At 41.0% G+C, this 26236-nt stretch overlaps 1 protein-coding gene and 1 long non-coding RNA gene across 3 annotated transcripts in view; one reads left to right on the top strand and one right to left on the bottom strand.

The window, feature by feature from the left end:
• Positions 1-388: 388 nt before the first annotated feature.
• Positions 389-25159, bottom strand: LOC309533866 (catalase-like). 2 transcript variants are annotated; one of them, XM_082225538.1, is made up of 13 exons: positions 24957-25159; positions 12741-12912; positions 11389-11499; positions 10152-10282; positions 8864-8968; positions 8153-8278; positions 7687-7878; positions 7419-7571; positions 5094-5232; positions 4163-4293; positions 2678-2785; positions 1338-1424; positions 389-536 (listed from the first exon to the last, which is right to left on the bottom strand). In XM_082225538.1, the coding sequence occupies exons 1-13, from the start codon at positions 25020-25022 to the stop codon at positions 531-533; spliced, it is 1527 nt and encodes a 508-aa protein (XP_082081664.1). In that variant the 5' UTR covers positions 25023-25159; the 3' UTR covers positions 389-530. The 2 variants fall into 2 exon arrangements, with proteins under 2 accessions (XP_082081664.1, XP_082081665.1); XM_082225539.1 differs by lacking the exon at positions 24957-25159 and adding an exon at positions 20788-20856.
• Positions 25062-26236, top strand: part of LOC309535116 — an 87761-nt gene continuing 86586 nt past the window's right edge. Inside the window, exon 1 of the long non-coding RNA XR_014221021.1 lies at positions 25062-25186. This is a non-coding gene — a long non-coding RNA (uncharacterized lncRNA). The remainder of the gene's footprint in view (positions 25187-26236) is intronic.

Below are 26236 nucleotides of genomic sequence, written 5' to 3'. Positions count from 1 at the left end.
CACAAACCCCGGTTGAAAACTTAGTGCTCAATTCAACCTCAAACTCAAAGAGGATACTGTCTATTCTTTATAAAATTATTTGTGATATTAAGACAGAAAATTTCAACTCTAAAACAAATTTTGGGAATCTGATCTGTGGATTCAAATGGAACAGGGGGACTATTGTAATGTGAGCCAAAAACCTTTGTTATCTGTAAAGACAAAAATCAGAGACAACACCTCTAAGCTGCTTTGCTGCTGGCTCCACAACAATGCCATCACATCTACCCAGCACCTTCTTCCCTGCTGTGTTGGAGAGAATGTGGCAGGATTGGAAAAGCACACACCAAAGTGTCATGTTTTTGGACTGAGGTTCATACAGAAATAAGTCTCATCTGACATCAAACGATTCAGTGTTCACCACAGCTCACTTTATTGTCAGTTTCCCATGATGATCCAAAAGATTAAACCTAGAATAATGGAATAGTTTCCTCCTCGTAACAGCATGGAAGGTGATTGCCCAAACATGGAAGAAGCTGGAAAACCTGAACTCATCCCTGTGGAGACAAAAAAAGCTCACTAAGTATCTGAAAGCTTCGAAAGGTGAATAGGAATCTGATGACTTCATAAAAACATTGCATCACTTTATAACTTTTATATGAAACAATACCACAACATGGCATCCCCACCAGGATACACATGTACAACTCTGGCATAACATTTCCCACTGATAATACTGTCCAGTTCCACTTTGGGAGGAGAGAGGAGGTTCCCCCCATCCAAAGTCTAGTTGCTGTGGGGAAGGGCAGTGGAAGGAGGATACACTAAATCAAGTGGAAATGCCTCCCAGACCAAATCCAGATTTACCCCTTATTTAAAGCTTTGATATTCTCACACCTATGCCCAATATTTGTTTTCTATCATGATTAGTAAGTTCAGAACTGCCATTTTAATTAGAGGGGGAAACACTCTGGTTATTTTGAGGTATAATAAAGTAACCATCATAACAAATGTACATCACTTTAAAACTTGATAAAGACAGAGTTTGGTTTTTTTACTCTCATTACAAGATTGCTATGTTTGCTTTTGAAAAAACAACAACCAAATTAAGCCTGGTTATGTTCATGAATTTACGCATAAAAAAACAGAGGAGTTAAGGGGACCACACGGGGAAGGAAGAATCAATAAAAATGACCTCTTCCTTCAGTGGGGCCATTCTGTGTGAGTGGAGTTCTTCTTGCAGTTTTACATTTCCAAAACCAAGCCACTGAAACTTACTGTAAACGTTTGGTCTACTGCAAGTTACTTCTTAATGCCTTAGCCACTCAACACCAAGTAAACTGAAGATGCCCCCATACCTTTTTACTGCCTTTAGCATTGTACCTGTCCAGGTGGGCTTGGATGCGGGCACCATAATCAGGATGAACATCAGCAAAGTTTTTCACCTAGATTGGCAAAGTGAAGTTGAAGAGCAAATATAAGCCTGCATTAAGATTTCATCCAAAGCCCCTTCTCTTCCCACGTTTCACCTCCACGGTCAGAGGCAATAAGTCTCTGAATTCCACTTGCTGGGAACTGTAGGTGGGCAGAGTGCTGTTGTGCACCTATCCTGCTGGGGTGCTCCCACAGGCATCAGGTTGGCTACTGTGAGTACAGGATGCTGGACTAGACGGATGTTATGATGTTATGATGTTATAATATTAATTTATTATTTATACCCTGCCCATCTGGCCGGGCCCTCCCAGACACTCTGGAAGGCTTCCAACAAAATATTAAAATATAGTAATGCATCAAACATTAAAAGCTTCCCTAGGCAGGGCTGCCTTCAGATGTCTTCTAACAGTCTTCAGTGTATCTGAAGAAGTGTGCATGCACACGAAAGCTTATACCAAGAACTAACTTAGTTGGTCTTTAAGGTGCTACTGGAAGGAATTTTTTTATTTGGAGTCTGGTAGTTGTTCTCTTTGACATCTGATGAGAGGTCATTCCACAGGGCGGGCGCCACTACCGAGAAGGCCCTCTGCCTGGTTCCCTGTAACTTGGTTTCTCACAGTGAGGGAACCACCAGAAGGCCCTCAGCGCTGGACCTCAGTGTCCGGGTAGAACGATGGGGGTGGAGACGCTCCTTCAGGTATATTGGTCTGCGGCCATTTAGGGCTTTAAAGGTCAGCACCAACACTTGAATTTCTTAAATTTACCTTCTCAAATTATATGTAAACTATGCCATCTGCTAGTGACATGGAGATTTGAAACTACTAACTGGGTTTGAATGAAAGAGCTTCCAAATTACCTCCTGTGACCAAAGTATTACAAATCTTCCCTCCAAAGTTGAAATGTAATTTTTGCTTTGTTCGTAGCTTTGTTCATGCACTTTCTGTGCTACAGCATGGACCAAAACAGTCCTAAATATATCCAGGTCTTACTTGAAAAAGCAAGCAGGGAGGCTGTCTTTCCATAGCTAGAAGTACTGTGCTAGCTATTCTGCTATTATTTATCCTATTTTAAATAGTATTTCAGCATTTTCAGTAATTAGAAAGCTGGATAACTTTTCAAGCTTAAACATTTTCTCTGTCTTACATAATATTTTTATGCATTTTACAATATGTTTATATAGAACTCTATCTTCTAAAATTATTGTAGGATGTAGCTAAGAAGGATAGTTCAGATATCATCAGATAGAAGTAGCAGTTTCACTTACAGCCCTCTTCTGAATAAAAAGCTGAGCATCTTTAAGGTGACTAGCAATGTTTTCACAAAGCCTCTCGCGCTCTTCCTCATTCAGCACTTTGGTATAGAATATGCGTACCTTTAAATGAAAATAAAATTGTCTCTCGTTATGGGAGCATCTTGTGCTGAATAATTATTCAGAAGTTTTCTAAAATAACATTAAAACTGAGCTAAGAGAAAGTCTCACTACCGACTTTAAACTCCGCCACCAACACAGGAAACAGAAGGGATGCCCACCAGCCTTACTCCTGAGATGAGTCTCAGGTTTTCAATTTACAGCACAATCCAAAGCCACCACCAGGGTGAGAAAGTTTGCTTTTGGCAGATCTTGGGCTTTCCTGGCTGAGCTGGTGCTCAATCAGGCCTATATTAGCATAAACCTTTCATCCTGTTGGAGCCCGACATATGCTGGCATAAGATGCTCACCTTGGCTCAGCTGGTTGAATTTAAGCCAAAGTAATTTACACGGGCCTAATTCAAAAAAGCGGCAGAGGAGGCAGTGGCAGCCAGCGCTGTCTTAAGCATATGCGGCACCAGGGTGCAAAAATCCACCCGGCACCCCCCCCCCAGGTTGCCCAGTCCCGGGTGCGCAGGAGGACGAAACCAGCCGGCCGCCTCAGCATCTCACTGGCTTGGTCGCCCCCAAACTCGTGGCACAGAGCCTGCCACAGCAGAAGAGGCCACCGTGGTGCTCCGACCAATGGGTGGGCTCTTCCCTGGACTCAACTCTTGGGCCCCGGATTCTTGGCCTGGCGCCCCTGAGAGCCTGGTGCTCGGGTGCCCCGCACCCCTACGGGTAAGATGGCCCTGGTCATGGAGGGGGAATTCCAGGGCCAAGACAGGACAAGGACATACTTGCACCTATTCCAAACCTTGCTTAGGTCAGCCATTTGACCTTGGGCCCAATTCTCAAAACTCTGGCAGAAACTTACCTGCGGCCTTAGCCAGCACAGCTCCGGAATAGGGGTAACTTACAGCACCCTCCTGTAGTTAGGAGTGCTCTGTTGGAGAGCTTCTGCCTGCTGTTAGGCACAGGTTACCATGAGTTGTATCCAGTAAAGTTTTGCTCAGAGGAGACCCACTGAAATTAATAAAAATGATTTAGTCATGTTCATTGATTTCAGTGGGTCTCCCTAGATTAGGTCTAGGATTGCATACAGGCCTAGAAAAGAGCTTTCATTGATCTATTTTGTGTGTGTGTGTGTGTGTGTGCGTGTGCGTGTATGAAACTCTACAACTTGATAGGGTAACAAAAGGGTAATGCAGTAATGGCATAGGGAAGCTACAGCTAAGTTCCTGCAAGATGGAACTATATCACAAATAACCTTCAACCCGTTTCAAAGCAGGCATTTTGCAGGTGTCTCCAGCAAGTCAATTCATTTCATTAAAATGAATTCAGCTCGTATATTCAACTCATGTCCAAAATAAGGTAATCTTCCATTTTGACTCTGCTTACTTGAGACACATTGTCCTCATCTGCACTATTGAAGCGTTGTACATCACCGGAAACAAACATGTTGCTCTCCTTCACACTGGGCTGGTCTTCTGGGCCAGTATAACTGTTGGGGTAATAATTTGGAGCACCACCTAGAAAAATATATATGTTTGTATGCGTGTTTTAGGAGTCCCACATACCTAGCTATCAACATTTGCAAAAAAAGGTCAGTGTACAGCAATAGCTCTTTTTAGATAAAAGGTCAACTGGAGTCTCTCAACTCACTTACTCTCCAATTCCTATGTGATCCTGATGTCCAAGTGAAAACTGACCAGGATATTGTTTCCCAGTTACTTAATTTCTTAATACTACTCTTGTTTGCATGTCCTTACTGATAAACAGAATACTCTGAATGGAATCTAGTAGAACATTCAAGAAAGATAAGCTACTTGCCTATTATAAGCTCTTGGTTGAGCACCAAAGCTTCATTTACAGAAGATCTTTGAAGCAGTACCGTCACCTTGACATGACTTTAAATATAATTTTATTACATTTTTTTCCGCCAGTAGGTATATGCTTCAAAAGAAAAGTAAAAGTCCACAGAGGGCAATATTCCATTGTGTCAGGGCACAAACTTTAACAGACTTCTGTTCACACAACAGGACTTCCCCATCCTCTGCTCTACTGACCACAGCACATCCCCCGAATCTGTTCTGAAGGTGTTGGGGGATTCTCCTTAACAGATTTTGGGGGGCTGGAGGGGGCTATAGGAAGGAGCAGAGTAAATTAAAAATCCTACTACATGAGCAGAAGTTGTGATGGATTTCAGTTAAGCATCTAACCTGAAGGAATATTAGATCACATATCCAGACCATGTTACAAACGCAGAGGAAGAAAAAGTCATTGTACATGATATTGCAGATTACATCCAGAAGACACCTTTTGGAATTACCTTGGTTATCAGAAACGCACATGCGTCCATCTCTCTGGTAGTTGGCAATCCGAGTACGGTATGGACAGTTTACAGGAATTTGAAGGAAGTTGGGTCCCAGGCGATATCTGTGAGTATCTGGATATGAGAAAAGACGACCCTAGAATACATCAAAGAGAAAAGGTTCAAGGTCCTCTGCTTTGGGTGGGGGCTGAGACTATGATGCTCCATTCCTCCTGCTGTGCATGTATATCCCACTGATGTACATCACTCAGACAAAGCTGCACATACCCAGTGGGAGAGGTGAGGCATAGAGCTGTTACTTTTATGGGCAACTAGCTCAGAACCTATGGGACGCGGGTGGCGCTGTGGGTTAAACGACAGAGCCTAGGGCTTGCCGATCAGAAGATCGGTGGTTCGAATCCCCGCGATGGGGTGAGCGCCCATTGCTCGGTCCCTGCTCCTGCCAACCTAGCAGTTTGAAAGCATGTCAAAGTACAAGTAGATAAATAGGTACCACTCCGGCAGGAAGGTAAACAGCATTTCTGTGTGCTCCTCTGGTTCACCAGAAGCGGCTTAGTCATGCTGGCCACATGACCCGGAAGCTGTACGCTGGCTCCCTCGGCCAATAACGTGAGATGAGCGCCACAACTCCAGAGTCGGTCACGACTGGACCTGACGGTCAGGGGTCTCTTTACCTTTACCTTAGCTCAGAACCTCAGTTTGGATGATAGCTTTCGTCTCCATTCTGTAACGTCCTAAGCCATTAAGAGCAGTGAGGTTTCCCTAAACATTTTAAAGTGACTTATGAATTTTCCTAGTTCTTTAAGTTCCTTGTTTGTTGATGTACTTTATGTTCTAAGAGGCTGTAAATGTTAGTTCCCGAGTGCCAATCCATTTGAGAGAATGGCTGTGGAATGGAAGTGGACAAGAAGAGATCATTTCCCCTCCAGCCAGCATAAAGCTGAATCTTCAGGAAGATACAACCCAAAAGACAGAACTTTAGGATGGAGCTCTGTTTTACCGATTTCATAACACATGCCAACTATGTATATTTTTTATGTAAAATCCTTATGTGCTGTTTGATGTTTGAGAGTTTCGGGCGATTTATATCTGTACAAATTATTTGCTGCGAGTCCCCGCAGAAACTCTTAATAAAAACATTCTGTTAAAGCAACAATAATAAATAATAGTTATATATGGTTTCAGTGGTGGCAGTATCCATTCATTTTAAGCTGTTTCTTGCTCCTAATGCCAATAGAAGGAGGAATTGTTTCTTGCCAGGGTGATAAGAACATGCAAGAGACGACAAAAGGTCTCAGTCCAGCATTCTGTTTCCCATAGTGAAAACTAGGTAATTATCAAGTTTATAAATCTGATGGCTCTCCCCAGGTGCGATTAGAACTACCTTCTTAAAGAATTTATGAGCTGCTTTGGGACTGTAGTCTCCGAGACTATTGAAAGCCATTGTGGAGTTACATTCTTAATTTTGATTTAAAATAGCTTACTACAGAAGTTACTGTATATTCGCTAATAAGCAAACTTCCCACAACACAATCACATGAGGCCACAAGAGAATCATGTGTTTTTTCTAGGACTGCCTTATATTTGAAAAAATAAAATCTTGTATATTTTGCATGTTTCCAGGCAGTACACATTTGAACTGGCAGTACATTAACATAGTTATTCTACCCTAGAGAAGGAAAAAACAACTACTGACAATAATGCAGTATTCTTAGAACTAGATTATTAGAATATTATGCTGAATATTTATTTATGTTATGAAACACCAGTGATACACACAGCTCTAAAATGTGGGATTTAGTTTCGTGAACCCCAGCAGGAGAGTTTTAAACTAAATCCTGAAGGGAGGGAGGGGACAATATTACAGATGACAGGAGAGCACCTGGTACTGGGGATAATAGCTTCATTTTTGCACAGGAAACTGAGGCGGTGCTAAAGAAACCTACTAAAGGTGAGCTGGGAGTTAAGGGCATGTATAAGAAATGGAAGAAAGGGGAAATCACAAAGGAGGACTATCCACAAGTAGCCAACAAGGATGAAGGTCAGGATGGCTAAAGCTCATAATGAGCTTTGTGGAGAAGACAAAGAAAGGTTCTAGAACAGATAATTAAATAGCTGGTCTATGAGCACTTTAAAAAGGGTGCTGTGATTACTAAGACCCAGCACAGTTTTCCTGAAAACAAATCATGCTAGACAAATCTGATTTCTTTTGTTGATGGAGTTACAGGCTTGGTGGATCAGGGTGTGTTGTGGACATAACGCAAATTGATTTCTGTAAGGCTTTTGTCTTTGAAATAAATATAAAAATACTATACTCATTACCTGTAACATTTTATCAGGGCTAGGTTCAATTCCTGGAGGCATGTTGCTTGGAGCAAAGGCAATTTGTTCCACCTCAGCAAAATAATTGACAGGGTTTCTGTTTAAGACAACCTTCCCCACCGGGATCAGAGGATAGTCTTTGTGAGGCCAAACCTATAAAATGCAAGATTACAATTTATTACAGATAGTTTCCAGGTAAATATTTCCATAGAAATGCAGAACTTGTATTCCTTATATTTAATATGTAGGATAAAGGAATTACACTTACCTTAGTTACATCAAAAGGATTGAATGGAAATGCCTCAGCTTGTTCAAATGTCATCACCTGGATATAGAAACTCCATGAAGGATAGTTTGCATCAGCAATAGCGTTGTAAAGATCACGCAGGGCATAGTCAGGATCTTCAGAGGCCAGTCTTGCTGCTTCTTCAACAGTAAGGTTTTTGATTCCTTGATCAGTCTGTAAAAATCAAAATAACATCACTAAGAATTTTTCATTACAAATTTTTTTTTGCTTAAGAATTGCATACTAGTAACAATGAGAGAAAAAATATTAAAATTATTAAGGAGACCAGTTTGTGTGTAGAAACTGAAGCATCATATGAAAATCTTACAATACTACATTTTCAAAATCATGTAAAGTAAACAACAATGTGTTAATATTCCAGTAATACTGATTTAGAAGTAGGAAATGGTTATTAACAAGTGCTGAACAGGAAAACTGAAATTATTACCTTAAAATGAAATTTGCAGTATACGGCATTTCCTCCAGCATTTACCAGCTTAAAAGTATTAGATCCGAAGCCATGCATGTGACGAAATCCATCTGGAATGCCACGATCACTGAACAGGAACGACACCTAAAAATAAAGCAACACATATAATAATAATAATAATAATAATAATAATAATAATAATAATAATTTGATTATTTATACCTCGCCCATCTGGCTGGGTTTTCCCAGCCACTCTGGGTGGCTTACAGAATATCTAAAAACATAATAAAAAACCATAAAACATTAAAAGCCTCCCGATACAGGGCTGCCTTCAGATGTTTTCTAAAAGTTGTGTAATTCTTTAGCTCTTTGACATCTGAAGGAAGGTGTTCCACAGGGAGGGTGACACTACTGAGAAACTAACAAATCTACCTCGGCTATCCTCAATGAAAGCTCACATAACTAAAACCAAGTACACTTTTGTATAGCGGACCATAGACTTCTCTGCACTGAAGAATGCTCCAGCCATAATTAATTTTCAGCATAATATTCTGCCCTCACTACTGAAGCCTTTGCCCTACATCAATAGCGCAATATCTCGTTTCCACATAATCCATCTGAGAGAGCCTGAGAATTATGTCCCAAGGTGCACACAGGATATACGGAGGAAACAAAGGTGACTCAGTCTGCACGGCAAAGAAAAAACAGGTTAGAAAGAGTAAATCTTACCTGGTGCAGAGACTCAGGGCGAAGACTCCAGAAGTCCCATGCCATGTTTGGATCTTTCAGGTGAGTTTGTGGATTTCTCTTTTGGGTGTGGATAAAGGACATGAACTAATACAATCAAAATACAAATGAAAAATACATTATTGTGTACATCCCTTATTCTAAGTTGACTTTTATCTGTAAAGCAAGTTCAATATATCTGAACTTACTCTGAGCAATGATAGAACCATAAATCTTAAAAATAATCAAAGAAGCATAAGAGAGCAGTGACTGTTTGGGACAATCATCAGGAGATCCTGAAAACTGCAATATTATATCCTCCTGCTTATTCCTATTTTGTTAAACTTTGACAAAACTCATGAGAAACTGCATTTGTTCACAAAAACAAAAAACTGAAACTCTGAAAGACAGAGATGTTCATAGGGAGAGGGTCAATGAACAATGGAACTTATGCCCTCCCTGCCCCTCTTGAAGGAACAGGTTTGTAATTTGGGGAGCTGTGTTGAGTCCATCATGCTTTCTGGATTCTCAGGTAGGTTTGGTCAATATACTGGTTACAGCTGCTCCAAAATGTATGTTGTAACACCCAGCAGCCTGGCTTTGAAGACTTTTACGAGAAGACTTCAACTAGTGAAAATGCAACCGTCACTTTAATTAACAAAATGAGTGGAGGAGAAAATTACACCAGCACTAAAGCAACTGTATGGCTTCCATTGCTTTTCTTGACACAATCTGAAGTGCTGGCGTTAATCTTTAAAGATTTAAATGGTCCGAACCCAGTGTATAGAAGGGAACACCTCCCATTTCAGTCCACAAGCACCCAACGATTTTCAAAGGTGAATGTGCTCAGAGATAAAGGTTTCTCATTTTTTAGAATGCTCTTTGGAACTTGCTCTCCAGGAAAGCCTGCCTGAGTCAACAATCCCTCTCAGGCAATTCATATTGCAATCCATATTGCTTGCAAACATTTGAGCAAGCAGCTCATTTTTCAGAGCATCACTTGAAAGTGCTCACCTTAATTAAAAAATCTGAACTGAAATGAAATACTGAAAGGCAACCTCAATGCTCAAATTACACAGAATACACATCTGGACAAAAACAATAATTATGACTATTCAGAAGCTAACAGAAAGGTACTTTATATTAGCAGATGATTCCTCTGGGCACAGGAACAGTAATTTGATTTTTAAAAATAAGCCCCACAGAAGAAACAGATTCAGGTACTGTATTTTGTTCACCACCCATTAACTTATTTTGGGTACTTAGATAAACATGTCATGAGTTGACCTACCAGCATTGCATCTCTGACAAAGAAGATGGGGGTGTTGTTCCCCACAAGGTCCCAGTTACCATCTTCTGTATAGAATTTCATTGCAAAGCCTCGAGGGTCACGGACTGTATCAGCTGACCCTGATTCTCCCGCTAGAAAAGGAAGGTTTATAAACGTGAACACACTGAGAACTGCACACAGTTTTCCTTCAACCCTGGAGATTGGCATCCATTCTAATACTGGGAATTTAGTACGAAACATTTAAGTTCAAAGCCAGTCATGCAAAGGGCTCACATAGCTGCTTCGAGATCGCAGCTATGAAAAGCATGAACTACACATACCATGGCCATCACATGTATAAACTGCCCTCCTAGCCTTCACCTAATGAATGTTATAAAGCAGCAGGCATGATCTTGATCCTGGCAGATCAAGAGGAACAGATGGCAACAAAGGTTGCAAGGTTTTTAGCTAGGGCAATCAGAATAAGGTCCACCATTTGACTGCTGACTCAGGACCCTAAAATGTGTTTTATATAATCGACTTTTTATTTTGTTCTGTGTATATTGCAATGTGTATGTTGCTATGGCTGATGGCTGACACATTCATAAAGCACCAATTCAAAGGATTACGCTGATGATTGTACCTATATGTTGCCATTTCTAGTTTTTAAGAAGAACGGAATGGGAAGAGTTCATTGCACAATCATTTCCTAGTTTGGTTTGCTGAGAGCTGGCAATGAGTCCCTAAACGGCCTCGGTTCAGTATGCCTGAAGGAGCGTCTCCACCCCCATCGTTCTGCCCGGACGCTGAGGTCCAGCGCCGAGGGCCTTCTGGCGGTTCCCTCACTGCGAGAAGCCAAGTTACAGGGAACCAGGCAGAGGGCCTTCTCGGTAGTGGCGCCCTCCCTGTGGAATGCCCTCCCACCAGATGTCAAAGAGAACAACAACTACCAGGCTTTTAGAAGACATCTGAAGGCAGCCCTGTTTAGGGAAGCTTTTAATGTTTGATGTATCACAGTATCTTAATATTCTTTTCGAAGCTGCCCAGAGTGGCTGGGGAAACCCAGCCAGATGGGCGGGGTATAAATAATAATTTTATTATTATTATTATTATTATTATTATTATTATTATTATTATATAGCCGATAGCTCCTAAATAATAGACGAAGAAAGTCTAACAAAATTAGCTCCTCTAAGTACCCATTTAATGAATGCATGTGTACACATGACACACAAAGAGGTGTTTTTTAAAGACTTACCAACAGTAGAGAATCGCATAGTGATTGGAGTTCTTTTGCCAATATGCTCAAATACCTTTGCTTTGCAATACTTGGTGATGTCATGAGTCACTTCAAAATAGCCAAAAGCTCCTAAAATGTTTAAAATGGTTGCTTTTTATTAAAAACTGAAGATAAGCAAAAACAAGCAGTCTAAACACCACACACTTCAGTAAAAATATCTGATTCCAGGCTGCAAATAAAGGACAACAACTGGCCAAATTTTTTGTTGGATTCATAATTAACAGAGAACTAATTTTTAATAAGGGGAAACTATTCAGGAGATAACTGTAGAGATCAATCAGAATGCAGGCAAAGTTTGAACAACTATCAGTTGCCAAGTATTGATACACAGACCAAGACAGTTGGTGGAAGATCTCTGCTTTTCTTGGGTGTATCGTTGCTAATGTTTTGGCCTATTTTCTCCCCCAGATGAAGGAAAAGGACAATTTATGTATAGATGCTTGCAGAAGCAACTCTTCTTTTTCACTCTCTCACACAATGCCTTGGTGTGCTCACTACTTTAAATCATAGTTCAGCTTAACTATAGTTTAAAGTTACAGATAGGTAGCCGTGTTGGTCTGCCATAGTCAAAATAAAAAATTCCTTCCAGTAGCACCTTAAAGACCAACTAAGTTAGTTCTTGGTATGAGCTTTCGTGTGCATGCACACTTCTTCAGATACACTGAAACAGAAGTTGCCAGACCCTTCTATATAGTTAGAAGGTGGGGAGGGGTATAACTCAGAAGGGTGGTGGGAATGGGAGATTGGCAGATAGCTGAGATGAGCCTGTTGACGACTCTTAACAACTGCAATAGGTCTTACAGGAAAAGGCAAGGGGTGAAAAGGTGAAAAATGGCTTAGTCGTGTATAATGAGATAAGAATCCAATGTCTTTGTTCAGACCAGGTCTCTCCATGGTTTTAAGTTTGGTAATGAGTTGCAATTCAGCAGCTTCTCTTTCCGGTCTATTTCTATTTTTTTATTTTGACTATAGTTTAAAGGTGAACATGCAGTGTGCTGGTACACCAAAGAGAGATGGGAGAATACGGTCATTTTACTACTCCACTACTCCTGCTTTTGCTACTCTGCTGGGTGCTGGGCCATGATTTGGCTGAGGATTGTGTCTGAATCAGGCCCATGCAGAGCTCGTCTGAGGCCCACGGCAGGAGTCACATTCTTGGTATAACAACATAAGTCCAGCACTACAAAACTGAGTGAAACACATTCTGGGAACTTCTTTGCTTTCTTGTTCGCTCTGTACACAAAGCCAGTTCACAATATTCAATTCTCCATCTTTTCATTTTAAAACAACAAGCAACTTCTAACACTAACCTGCTCCTTTGGCATGTACAACTCTCTCAGGAATCCTCTCTCGGTCAAAGTTTGCCACCATATCTGTGAAAACCACATCCTGAACCAAAAGAGGGCCTCGTGGACCCACGGTCAAGAGATTTAAACTGTCTGCCACTGGGATACCGGCTCCTGTGGTCACGTTATCTGGTTTCTAATTACAAAAGGGGAAAAACATCAAGACTAGAACAAGGAAAAGTACACTCAGCTTTTTACTTTTTTTGTCGTTTAGTGAATGTGCTTATAGGTTAATTTGACAGACATATGATGTAATATGCTTTCTTACACTACAGGGAAAATTACTTCCAGCATTAAACTCAATCATTTTATAATAGGAATTATTAGGAGAGGTTAGGTTTGCATGTAATAAGAATCTAGATGTTAAAAAAGCAATAGAACCAATAGAAATGTGAAGAAAGGAAAACCATTTCAAAGAGTTCTCATTATTAAATTAATGTTGAGGCAGAAATAGTTGAATAAGTAACATCCTGCTGCACTCCAAACTTGAATGTCACCAAATTTTGAAGCGCATAGTAATTAAGTACTTAATTGTGTTTATGCTTTACCTTTAAGCTTTCAAAATAAGCTTAATAGAATAGACTGATTGGTTTTCCAGCAACTTACGAAAAGTTAATAATTTAAAGCCTGAAGCATGAAAAGTAATTGAATTTCCCGCCTACGCCATGGATATTACACATGGTCTATTACTAAAGGCTAAATGTATCTTTTTATATAATATATTTCCATAGCAAATTCTGTTTGTGTAATATAAGACTCGTATATGTTGGGTTGTTTAATACAGGCAGCAACCATTTTGCATGCTTTCAATTGATATCCGACTGGTGACATGTGATTTGTTTAGGACACAGAAGAGGGCAGGGGGGGCAGAATGGGAGGGCGGGTGTAATGAGGGGGGGCTTATGCACACTCCACCGCTGCACGCAAAGGCCAGGAACACAACCCCCCCCATGCAAATCAGAGCTTGCCTTTATTGTAAATATGAGTTCAATAAACACATTTTTTTAAAAGAACACTGAAAACAAATAAAATGCCCAAATATGGCTTCTAAGGCACCATAAGTGTAGCAATACTTGCATCAACATTTGGCACTTCCCAGAGGCTTACCAGCATTGCCCTACCAACATCTGCCTTTGGGAAGAATGATGTGGGAGCTAGCTGTTTGCTATCTACCGCTCTCCTTCTGGCTACTTGGAGTACAGCCAGAACAGAACAGAAACTTTGCTGTTGGTTATTTCTTATTTTGCTTTGTATTTATGTACTTAGTTTGGTGAGGGGTTTTTTGGTGACACTGATTTTTTCCCATTTGCCAAACCATTGATTTTTGTCAGTTTTGAATTTACTGACACGTTCTGTTTTGCATACTTGTATTTCCAAAGCTCTGTATTTTGGTGCTTTGAATATTTGCTGTGAGTTGCTTTGGGGGCACAACTCAGCCAACCAAGCTACAGCTACATACAAACCAATATTCAATTTGTTTAATAAACAACTATCTACTGAGCTAAAACTAAGTAATGGAAATAAGGATGCAGGCCAAATTTCACTGTAGAAAACTGCAGGCTATGCCTACAGTAACATTCATAGTTGCAGGTTATTCATAGCTAGCAGAGAGACCAACAGAGCTTTTGAATGGTAGTCAACATAACTGGAAGCCAGACACAAGGAAGATAACAAGCCATAACACAATCCTGAAATTCAGATGTCTAATATCAACCTCTGCAGATTAAATTAGCAAAAGTAATCTTACATTAATTTTTAAGTGTCTCCTACAGCACACACAGCTCCACCCGCTTGAGCACGTGAGTCTTCTGGAATAACTACACAGGGGAGTTATATCACCCTGGCACCACCCATTCAGAGGATAAAAGGTGCCTTCGCTCCTTTACAGATGATTTAAAAGGATATTGCATCTTCTATGTCTGCTTTAATCGTGCATTAAGGACTACACCTAGATTCTTGATCACGGACAACAAATGAACTCAACAGATTTAAGTCTCTCTGCCAATAAACTTTCTGTTCTATATAATAACTGCACACATTAATTTACAAAAGTAATAAAGAGGAAAAGAAAGAATTCTTGTTTTATTGCTAGATATTTGAAGATGAGAATGGAGGTGGGGCAGTGGGGGAAGACAGGCAAACATAATAGCACGCACTGCCCTTGGTATGGGGTGATTGTAAAACATGAAGAAACTTTTAATGAATATTTTATTTTCTATCACAAGGGAAAGTTAAGAGAGCACCCTACCATAGTTTACAGCAAGATGGCCCTATTTTGTGATGATGGCATACACCTTTCCGATTGGGGGAAATGATATCTGGTTAGCCAATATTGCAGAGGGTGTGAGGCATTGGTTACAGGTGTGATGGTATTTGGCGGCGAGCCTTTAGGCTCTTGTGGTGGTTAGGCATTGTTTGACCTTATGATGGAGGAGGGGAGGTGTGGCCATCACCTGCCCCTCCAAGCTTAAGAGTGTTCCATTAAAGGAATCCGGGGGTGTGGATCTTGTCCAAAGCCCGGAGCGGGGCTAGGGCCATGACATGACCCTGTCGGAAACCCCCAGGGGAGCTTGAATTGGTCAGCATCGACAGGGCTTCCCCTTCTGGTGGTTTACCCTTACCGGACTGCCTGCGCAGTGGGCAGGAGTCAGATATAGTCGGGTCCATTCAATGTCTAAGCCAATTACAGTTCACATTCTGTAATCAAGAAAGTTGTGGCCAAAATTTGCCCAGTAACATTAACCTAATATCTGTGTCCTTGTGTGTTTTTATTCTTCAACGAGGGGGTGGTTGCAGGGTCTAGACACGCAACTGCCATTTGCATTAGAAGGAAATTTCCTATTGGCATGAAACTCCCTCTCCTACTTGCTGCAATCCAGATACTTATTGCTCCTCTGAAACAGCTACTATAATCTAATTTGGCTCTCTGAGCTCCATCATATGCACTTGTTGCTGTGAGAGACTTTCCCAGAGAAGAAAAAAGAATCCAAACTCAGCTCAGGTGTCTCCTTTTCCCAGCGCAAGACAACACCTGTCACTATGAGATGCTTCACAGTGAAACTCCTCAGAGTGCTAATCTTACATGGGGTTAGGTAGGAGGCAATGAAGATGATGCCCAGCCCAGGTCTAGGGACCTACTCCCCACAGTTCCTCTGATACCTGAACATTCACAGAAACTCTGTCTAGTTCTGTCTGGTCAACAAGAACCACAAACGAAGTGCCATCTTCACAGAAACTTGGTCAAAGCAGTTACTATGGACAGGCTACAGCTGACAGGAGTGTCAGTCAATTCCCAAATGGAATGATGGAGCAACGTATTTTGGTCAAACTGCCTTGAGTGACAAGTGCAGTCATACCATAAAAACTGGGTGTGTGAAATCATGTATTTCTTACTTAAAACAGGGCTAAGGCTGAGGTCACATAAAACAAGGCAAGCAGCATTCTGTGCTTCTGTGCAGTTTTATGCAGCATACCTTAAAAGTGTCTGGAGGGCTGAACTTGGTTTCAAATTGCCAGTCAGTCAGGAAGCTCACTGAGGGTCATTGGGAAGTGTGGGTTCTTATTCTGATCTCTTTCACAGTATACATGTTTTGAGAAAACCCCACATATATTGCTTTAATCAAAGGGCTATATGGATCATGTTCAATGAAATCCTGTGTGAATGGCATAGAACTGTGTTGTACATTTCTTCCCAGGAGTGAAGTGTGCATCATATATATGGTAGACAGAAGCAGATCAGGAAACTTTGAAAAGGAAAATACATTAGCAATGTTCTATGGACAACCCACTTACGATTAAGCGTAGATAACCCTTTTGCACTTAAGTAACAGACATCTTATTTGTTAGCATTAAATTAAAGCTTTGCAAGAACATGGCTCAAATTTCAGACAAAGAGCAGTTTATATTTATGCACACAAATACATTTGCTGCATGAGTTGCAATCAGAAATTGGGGTTTCTGTTCCTTTAAAAAAAGCTAACAATCTGGACTATTATTCTATTGTCATGAAAATATTTGCAGATCATCCAGATTCTAGTAGCCAAGAGACACAAATAGCTCCTTAGTTACACAGTAAATGTGACCTGGTTCCTGTTCTGCACTATCTGGTAACTTGCTTTTTGACAGTACGGGAGAGACATGTTTTATTGCAGATGGGGCAAATGAAGGCATCAAGATTTTCTGCTACAGGTACACCGTGGTGTTTCTTCTCTCTGCACAGTTCCCAGCAGTCATTCCTCCTCTGGTCACTGCTGTGGATACCCAACCTGACTGTCTCCAGGCACTGTGATCGTATGCAAGGGATTCCCATAAAAAAAAGGTAAAGGACCCCTGACAGTTAAGTCCAGTCACAGACGACTCTGGGGTTGCGGCGCTCATCTTGCTTTACAGGCCGAGGGAGCTGGCGTTTGTCTGCACCACAGACAGTTTTTCCGGGTCATGTGGCCAGCATGACTAAGCCGCTTCTAGTGCAACAGAACACCAACAGCAGAGCAGTGCACGGAAACGCTGTTTACCTTCCCGCTGGAGTGGTACCTATTTATCTACTTGGGCGTGCTTTCGAACTGCTAGGTTGGCAGAAGCTGGGACCGAGCAAACGGGAGCCCACCCTGTTGCAGGGATTTGAACCACCGACCTTCTGATCGGCAAGCTCAAGAGACTCAGTGGTTTAGACCACACAGTGGGGTTAATGTTGCCAGTCATCATGTCACATTTGCAGACATCTTCATAACACAGAGTTGGTCTGCCAGCATGCCTAGTGCCTGAAGCCAGCTTCTCGTAGAGATTCTTAGCGAGCCTGCCTCCTTTCATTCTGTGTACATGACCAAGAAACTCACCAATGGTTTGACTTTACCCCCAAAGGCGCACTTCTCCATTTCCTCCTGAGACAGTTGGATGCCAACAGTGACAACCACCGCCACCAAAGAATTGTGGATTCCTTTAGCAGATTTCTTTGTGTCACACTATGGTTTCCAAGTGGAGGAGGTGGACGGAAGAAAGACTGTAATAGCAAAAGACATGAAGATGCAGACAAGGTGCCTGGAATAGTTTGTGCCATGGGGATTTCTTTCTTGCTTTTTTCATTTGTGACTCACTTTTGAAATTGATATAGAAATTAATATAGAGAAGTATTGGTTTAATTTTGCTGGGGGTGGGGGAACCAGATACAGTAAAATAAAAGGAGAATTCCCTGGATGCCTAGATCCAGGTTTGGGGCAAGTGCTATTTGGTGAGAGACTTAAAATCACAAAACATGCAGCAAAGCAAAGGGTGGAAATATAGGTTGTTAGACTTTTAAAATATCCCCTTCTAAGTTGCTTCCAAAGTTTCCCACTTCCCATAGCATAGAAAGAAACCACATATTTGGTAAGTTAAAAATGGTAAGTCATAAACTACTCAAATACTTTCCCATACAGCAGCAAAAAAGACAGGAAGTATAACTTAGATTCCAAAATGGTGAGAGCTTCTAAGCAATTTGTACAAAGATTGCTTGCTTAAGTCATGTGGTCTAAGCTTGGAGCATCCAGCTTAGACTTCCTTACTAGCAGGGATCATGTGGTGGAAGTGAGAGATCAAAGGGTTTGGTAACCCTTCATCCCAAAGTGAAGGGGAGTGATGTGGCAGGTTAGCTTACTTTATGGTCTTAACCTCTTTGTGTATTAATTAGAATTAGGCATGTTGATTATATGAGGCTGATTTTTCCCACTAGAAGCAGTACAAAAATGCTTTAAAATAAACAAAACAGAGCTAAGACAAAAAGGAATGGGGGAAACAAAGCAAAGGGGGGTGGGAGATGAATCTGCAAGGAGTTACCTTTCAAGATGGCCACCGAAAAATACTAATATGCATGCAAAAAAAACAAAAAACAAAACAGTAGGAAATCAACCCTGAAAGTTGACATGCATTCCCACTAGCATGGAAATGAAGGACTCAACAGGAACAGAATGGTCATTAGAGATACTCTTAATGGTACCGTATCATTCCTCAATTATTATTATTATTTATTGTTTATACCCCACCCATGACCGGGTTTCCCCAGCCACTCTGGGTGGCTTCCAGCAAATTATTAAAATACAATAATTTACCAAATATTAAAAGCTTCCCTAAACAGGGAAGTTACTGTAAGCGGTTGTTGAAGAGTTCCTGGCAATGAAGACTATTTGCCTGAGATTAAAAAGACAGTTTATGTGAATTTATCATCCCCATATCATTATGACCACTGTCATTTCAAAGGCGTTTTGTAATAAACCATATTAAGCCCCTGGGTGTTGGATATTTAAAAGAAAACCACTTAAACATGTCACAAGATTTAGAAAGGCAATATTGCTTGTTGCACAGAGACTCGTAATCAGTTCATACATGAGTTCTAAATTAGCTGTGGCAAAGTTGGTAGAGAGGCATTTGACTTGCAAAACACACTTTGAAAATTAAAATAATTATCACTGAGTCAAATGACAGCTATGCTTTGCATCTTCACACCTCTTGAAATGCATCAATTTCCCACAATTTATTTGGGGAAACAGGTATTCAGAAGGATGAAATGCATCTCAAAATGTATATAAGCATGTTTTCCATGTGCTGGAGTTGAAAAAATTATTTAGACTTTCCATCATAATCTAATAAAAATGTCTGAGATATGCAAGGCCAGCAAAGAGCTCCGCAGATTGAAACTTGCTAATGGTTTCAGGAAACAGTGGATAGCCAGGCATGGTGATAGCAACACGAACTTTAGCTGTTTGGCATTTTGAGGTTCTTTTTACCATATTTTAACTTATTTCACAGATAGGTTTCTTTTATTGCAAAGGATGCATTGTGAGCTGGCTGCTTTGTGGGTGGGAATCTGGGTCTTTGCAGCAACCGTGGAGTGGGCGGAGGAAAGCCGCCCACATCATCAGCATCCCTGGCTGTGTCACACCCCCAGCCAACCGGCCCCCAGCCAACAGGCTATGCCTGTTTAAATTGCGGCGTGGCCAGGGAAGCAGCCTACTTCTTTTCCTTCATTTTTGGGGATCTCCCAGCCCACCCACCCTTGTTTCTTGCGTGGATCGACTACGGCCTTGCTATGACTTACGTCGTCGCCTGATTGTCGGCGCTGGGTAGGACTTTTTCCACTTGGCATAATTGGCACTAGCAATTTCGTTTTCGCCTACCTAGTAGCATTCGTCACAACTTTGTAAGGTTAGGCATTGGGTAGGGCGCCTTATGGGAGAGGAGGTTGTTCCTCCACCTGCCCCTCCACATTAAGGGTATCCTGTTAAAGGGATCCGGGGGTGTGGTTCCTGTCCGAAGCTTGGACATGGGCTAGGGCCATGCCACGACCCCAACAGTGACCCTGGGGGTGCTCAACTGATGTACATCATAGGGCTCCCCCTTCTGGTGGTTGACCCTCAAGAGACTTCCTGCAGTCAGACAGGAGTCAAGATATAGTCTTGCTTCACCCAACTGCCCAAGCCAAACCGCTCACATCTGTAACCAATAAAGTTATGGCTTTTTTATCCCATTAACCCAATATACTTGTGTTGCTGTATTTATTCCGGAGGAGCTAGGGGTCCAGGGCCTCGCCACGCAACAGGAAACCAGATGGGCCACTGATCTGATCTGGCAGGTTCTTCTTATAGCATGCCCTGCTATATCCATTAACAGCAATACTATTGCAGTGGGTTAATAATATGGATTATATCCAGTGGTCTCATCTAAAAGCAGACCAGATTTCCACTGGTGCAACAGGATTTCCCTTTCCTCACCCTGTGGCCCCCCATGAACCCCCACATTTGCTCCAGAGGGTTGGGGGACCCTCAGAGCAGATTATGCAGGAGGGAGTTGCAGAGGAAAAGGGGAATTCTGCTTACACAATGTTAAATGATATCCTGTCTTTTTGTTTGTATGAATTGATGCGATTGTGTCCAATACAGTACAGAGGGTTGCAAAATGCCTTTAGGATGGCACACAAATGAACTGCATCTTTCATCTCTCTCCACCCATTCCTTTGTCTATCCATAACAATTTATGTTACCTGTACTTTCACAGGTGCTATTAAGAACATGGTGACAGAGAGGAACCACTCCATCTCCAAACTTCAGGCTCCGATTTTATCACTTCAGCAATGGTGTAGCTGTAGTCTGTTTTCTCATTTGCATTGCAATGAATCTCAACCATATTCTATGGTTTTCCATCACAATATGAGTTTGCAGTCACCTTGTAAAGAAGTATTCAGACCACAGTGGGCCAATTTAAATCAGTGTGATTCAATTTAGTGATTTAAATACAAGATAAAGTTTAGCTACGGTAACTAATTTAAATCAAGCTCTCCATTTGAATGCACATATTATTTCTTTACTACAACAAAGAGAACCAAGCTTTACAACTAAGGAGCATGTTCCAAAAATTTTGTTATGGCATATACACCCTTTGCACTACATAATTTTAATCTGCTTGTTCATTCCATACACATGCAAAGATACCAATCAAAATTGGCTAGCAGTCTTCAAGTAAACAAAAGGGCCATGAAACTAGTTCAATGAGCCCAAGGGATATGAAGTCATTTGTTCAATGCAAAGTCAAAATGCCGTTGGGCTAGTGCAAGCCTTTTGGATAAGCCTAGAAAGCTCTTAAGAGCTTGGCCAAAGTGCTCAGACTTTCCAGAAACAATCACTAGTCTCTTTCATTAGAAGAAAATAAGTGTTCATGTTAGGAGGTCAGTGGTAACAAATATTCACAATTTGTCACAAAAATACAAAATAGTGACATAATGAAAATACTTGACCTCAGAAGTCATTTCTCCCATAATTCAATCAAAGCTTTAATTTGCTTTAATTGGGGTATGCTTTAATCCAATCACTTTGACAGTCATGAATTCAGTTCTAAAAGATTTGGATGTGAAGACTTAAACACATTTGCTTGTAAAATGTCATTTTAATGATTTTTTTAAAAAACTTGTTTTTAAAATTAATTTTTTTAATGATGTAAAAAAACCATATGCATCAGTATTTACCTTCATACAACCATCCCAATTTTGCAAATATTACAACATATATTCAGTCTGTAAATATAATCTAAAATGTATATTCCAAAATCTCTGGAATTTTAAAATTAACAGTGAACGTCTTTGCTTGGCTACTCAGAACTTTCACTTCAGTAGGACTAACTCCCAGATAGAGGTATGTAGGATTGCAGCCTGAAATAATACACAAGCTTATCTGCAAGTAAGTCCCACTGAATTTGATGGAACTTAATTTTGAACACCCATGTATACATGCATAGCATATTATACAGTAAGTTAGATGTGAAATACAAATAGCAGTAAATGATGGTTGACATAAAGCTGCTCCTCATACCCAAAATAGTTTAAGGAATATGTATTTGCATTCAATCATGGTGACTAAGGGTCTGCAAATGTGGATTCGATCTTTTTAGACTTTCAGCATTATGCAGCCTTTATAAAACTCTTATCACCTGTAGTCTTAAAATAACTACCATCTCATTTACATTCCTTTTTTATTAGAGAAGTAAAATTGGGGAATATTCAATTAAAAATGATAAAATCAATAAACCAGCACATGCTGATCAAAAGCTTTTCAGAAAATAAGAATCCCTGCCTTTGTCTCCCTTTCAAAAGTAAAATTTAAAAGCCCAGGTCCTATATGCCAATGTTTCTCAAAGAGCAAGGTATGGACTTCTGGAAGAAGAAGAAGAAGAAGAAGAAGAAGAAGAAGAAGAAGAAGAGGAGTTTGGATTTGATATCCCGCCTTTCACTCCCTTTAAGGAGTCTCAAAGTGGCTAACATTCTCCTTTCCCTTCCACCCCCACAACAAACACTCTGTGAGGTGAGTGGGGCTGAGAGACATCAGAGAAGTGTGACTGGCCCAAGGTCACCCAGCAGCTGCATGTGGAGGAGCAGGGAACTGAACCCGGTTCGCCAGATTACAAAACTACTGCTCTTAACCACTACACCACACTGGGTCTCTAATTGACAGGTGTAACTGAGAAGTGGATTCTTCTGGGAAGACACATTTTCTCATATGCTTATATGCCCCTCTGGTCAACAAGTATAATTGTCATGAAATTATCCATATTTTAAAATTCTGTTATTGTAATTAGAAAATTTTGTAAGCTATCATGAGAACTTTTTGAAAGGCTGGATATAAATTCCTTAAATAAATGCTCTATTAAATTACTCTATGCTTTATTAAATCTGTAAACTGACATATTAAATATTCCTTAGTTCATAGTAGTAAACTAAATATTTTCACCCCCTCCTCAGGCAGTGGGATAATCTTAACTTGCATAAAATCAGTACTTCTGCAGTAACTATGCTTTAATCATATACTTCCTGCACTTTATTTGCATTAAAGTCTAGGAGGTATATGATAAAAACATATCTATCACAGAGGTTCTGCTGTTATACAAGTGAGTGCAAACAGCAATATAGCACATTCTTTACTGTATTTTGGCTACCGTACTGGTTATAATTATTTCAGTAGAATCATTCAAACTGTATTAAAATTTGCTACATTTACCAATGCATAAAGATTCACTTGGGCACTAGAAACTAATAGCTAATGTACTTGGTTTTTATTTTGTGGTCTGTTTTCATGTATTTTATTAGGTTTATCAACAAACTAAAGAATAATACATTGAAGCGTCTCTCTTATAGCAAATAAACTGGCTAAACTTTCAGTTACAATGCCAATGTATGGAACTGTATCAGTAAACAACAAGGGTATGCACAGCTATTTCCAGGGTCCATTTCTGAAAGACTTCCCCCTGCAAAATGAAATAAGTTGCTGAAGTAGAATTCAAATAGTGTCACAACAGGTCAGATACGAGCCTTCCACAAACCAGGAAGAGATTCTTCAAAGGCTACCACTAGAGAATAGGTGCCTTTTTAAGAAGGATGTGCAACATACATTTCAATTTAGAACACAAGTAGCATCACTCACACAAAGGTAAGCCCATCTTTAAATGCTGTTTGGCTTCGTTACAGCACCTTGAAAATAGGCAACAAGAATAGACTGAAACACACAACCCCAACATTGAACATTTGCACATGCTGATGTGCAGCAACAGCGCCAGATTTAGGGTGGTGTGGTTGGTGGCACAAGGCACAGAGGCGAGGCACTTCAATGATAATAATAATAATAATTTTTATTTATACCCCGCCCTCCCCAGCCAAGGCCGGGCTCAGGGTGGCTAACAAGCAATAATAAAAACAAATTGAATGAATACAACTTAAAAACAAGATTAAGCAGGTCTTGGCACAGCACAAGGCACAACTCAGAAAGTGGTATTCAATCATTAAAACCAATTGTACCAAAGTACTTATTGTGAAATTTAGAACTATTCTTTTTTTTGGGGGGGGGGGAGCACCAAATGTTGTCCTTGCTCAGGTCACCATATTACCAAAGTCCTCCCCTGGCACCAAGGAGCCAGCTTAGAGCATCAAACGGCCCCAGGGTTTGGTCCAAAATGGTCATGAAGTCCCTTAGCTGAAGTTAAGCAGGTCTGTGTGAAGTTAGAGACTGGCTGACCACTCAGGAAACTCAGGACCAGCCGGGAACTAAGTATCTTGCTTTGCATTCATGACAGAGGAAAAGTGGGTGATAAATTTAAGGGGTGGGGGGATAATACTGAACATATCTACTCAGAAGCACATTCCATCTTTTTCAATGGGGCTTCCAAGATTGCAGCCTAAAGTTGATGCCAACAAATTCCTGGCTTTGAACATTTTTTTTATTGCATTTCGCCCACGCTTAAACAACCTCTTTGCAGCGTATCTTCCCAAAAGACTATGCTCACCTCTGCTGCCTAGCTATTAAGGACACCCAAGCCCTATTCCCTTCTACAGCTATTAGGTCTCCCCAACGGGCTCACCTGGCCCTCGTGGGCACTTGGGCCCGCCCACCCCAAAGAGCACTGCCCACTTCGCTCCTTCTTTCCCGTTAACAGCACCCGAGATCGACAGTGGATTGTTAACTCTCCACTCTGAGTCTAGGGAAGCACCACTCCTATGGTCCTTACTATCCAACCCCACCCCCGCCGCCTCTCAGATGGTGGTCGCGCCCGCCTAACTGCGTCCTAAGGCAGCTGCTTAGCTCACTGAATGCAGACCAAATACTGTACTTAGCGCGCGCGCTGCGTGGAACGTGCCAATGGGTTTTTAGGGGAGGGGGCTTTCTTCTGTACCTGACAGCCCCGCAGTTCTTGCCAGCGCTTCAGCTGCTCGCTAGCAGGGTCCCGGCTCTCGGCCATTTCTCGAGACGGCCGCGAGGATGACTTTTGGCACCGACGGGCTTCTTGGGAAAGAGGCGAATGGCTTCTGCGGAGCGACTCCCGCTTCGCGCGCAGCGCACTCCGCGCTCACCTCGTCCTCTTGCCCAGCGCTGAGGTGGCGGAGGATGCGAGAGCAAGGAAAGGTAAGCAGCCCCAAGCCCCGCCCCTTCTCGTTCCTGATTGGCCAGAGCTCCCTCCCCAACGCCTATTGGTAAGTAGTAAAATTCACACCTTTTCTATTTGGACTTAACTTGCTCAGCTAAGTGGAGCTTTTCTTTCTTTGCTCTGAACACCAATTAAGTATAGTGATCGTTATCTCTCTTTGCATAACATCGGTCCTTCTTGCAACACATGTTTTCATCAATGGGCAATCGCTATGTGCAGAGAGCTAAATATCTAATCATAGTCAAGAACTCTTCAGCTGCTGCCGAGAGGAATCTCTTCCCAACCTCCAGTGTGGTCGGTGAGGTGGAATAGGGAACAAACGTGTCTGGAAGTGCAGCCTTAGCTTTAATTCTCGTAAACATTAAAGCTAACCAGAAAAGAAGTAACATAGACTTCCTGTTTGGTACACAAACATGCACACACAGTCTATCAATATTTTGTTTTAATTTCTTTTTGCTTTTTAACTTCTTATTATATTGTTTTTTTGTTTTGTTTTATGTATTTATATTGTTGCAAACTGCTGTGATAAAGATCTATATGGTGGTGTATAAATATTTTTAATGAATAAATAAATGAAATGTTGCGATGAAAATGTGCTTACCTCTATAGCAGTGTTGCAAGTTTGTGATGTGTGTTAGGCTGTATGTCTTAGTTCCTTCTAATTGCTGGATCCTGCAAGAATTCAATTGTTGGTAAAAGGCGAAAGATTTATACTAACTGAAGAGAAACCAGGAATTGGACAGGACTATAAGAAAAAGTGATACAAAAGAAGGGAAGCTACCTAATGCCTCCCCCCCCCCTTCAGATGACAGACAATTGTTTTTCAATACGTTGTTTCAATGTTTGGCAAAAAGATATTTCTAAATATATCTGGCAAGGGAGAAAAACCAAGAATAAAATTTAAAATATGGATAGATGCAAAATAAAGGGGAGGATTCTTCTTGCCAGATATGATATGATATTATGAAGCATCTTGTCTTTGTTGGTTGAAAGAATGGATGACACTGGATAATCCACATATCTTAGAT

The sequence above is a fragment of the Podarcis vaucheri genome (assembly GCF_965113315.1).
Source record: "Podarcis vaucheri genome assembly, chromosome: 1".
Classification (NCBI taxonomy): Eukaryota; Metazoa; Chordata; class Lepidosauria; order Squamata; family Lacertidae; genus Podarcis; species Podarcis vaucheri.
This window is presented reverse-complemented; position numbering and strand designations above follow the sequence as displayed.

Excerpts from the sequence above, each read along its gene's own strand:
- LOC309533866 (XM_082225538.1), bottom strand. The coding sequence starts at position 25,022 with ATGGCCGAGAGCCGGGACCCTGCTAGCGAGCAGCTGAAGCGCTGGCAA. Across the intron at positions 11,500-12,740 it reads TGTACATGCCAAAGGAGCAG|GAGCTTTTGGCTATTTTGAA; the intron begins GTTAGTGTTAGA and ends TAAACATTTTAG. Across the intron at positions 1,425-2,677 it reads TTTTTATTCAGAAGAGGGCT|GTGAAAAACTTTGCTGATGT; the intron begins GTAAGTGAAACT and ends TTGCCAATCTAG.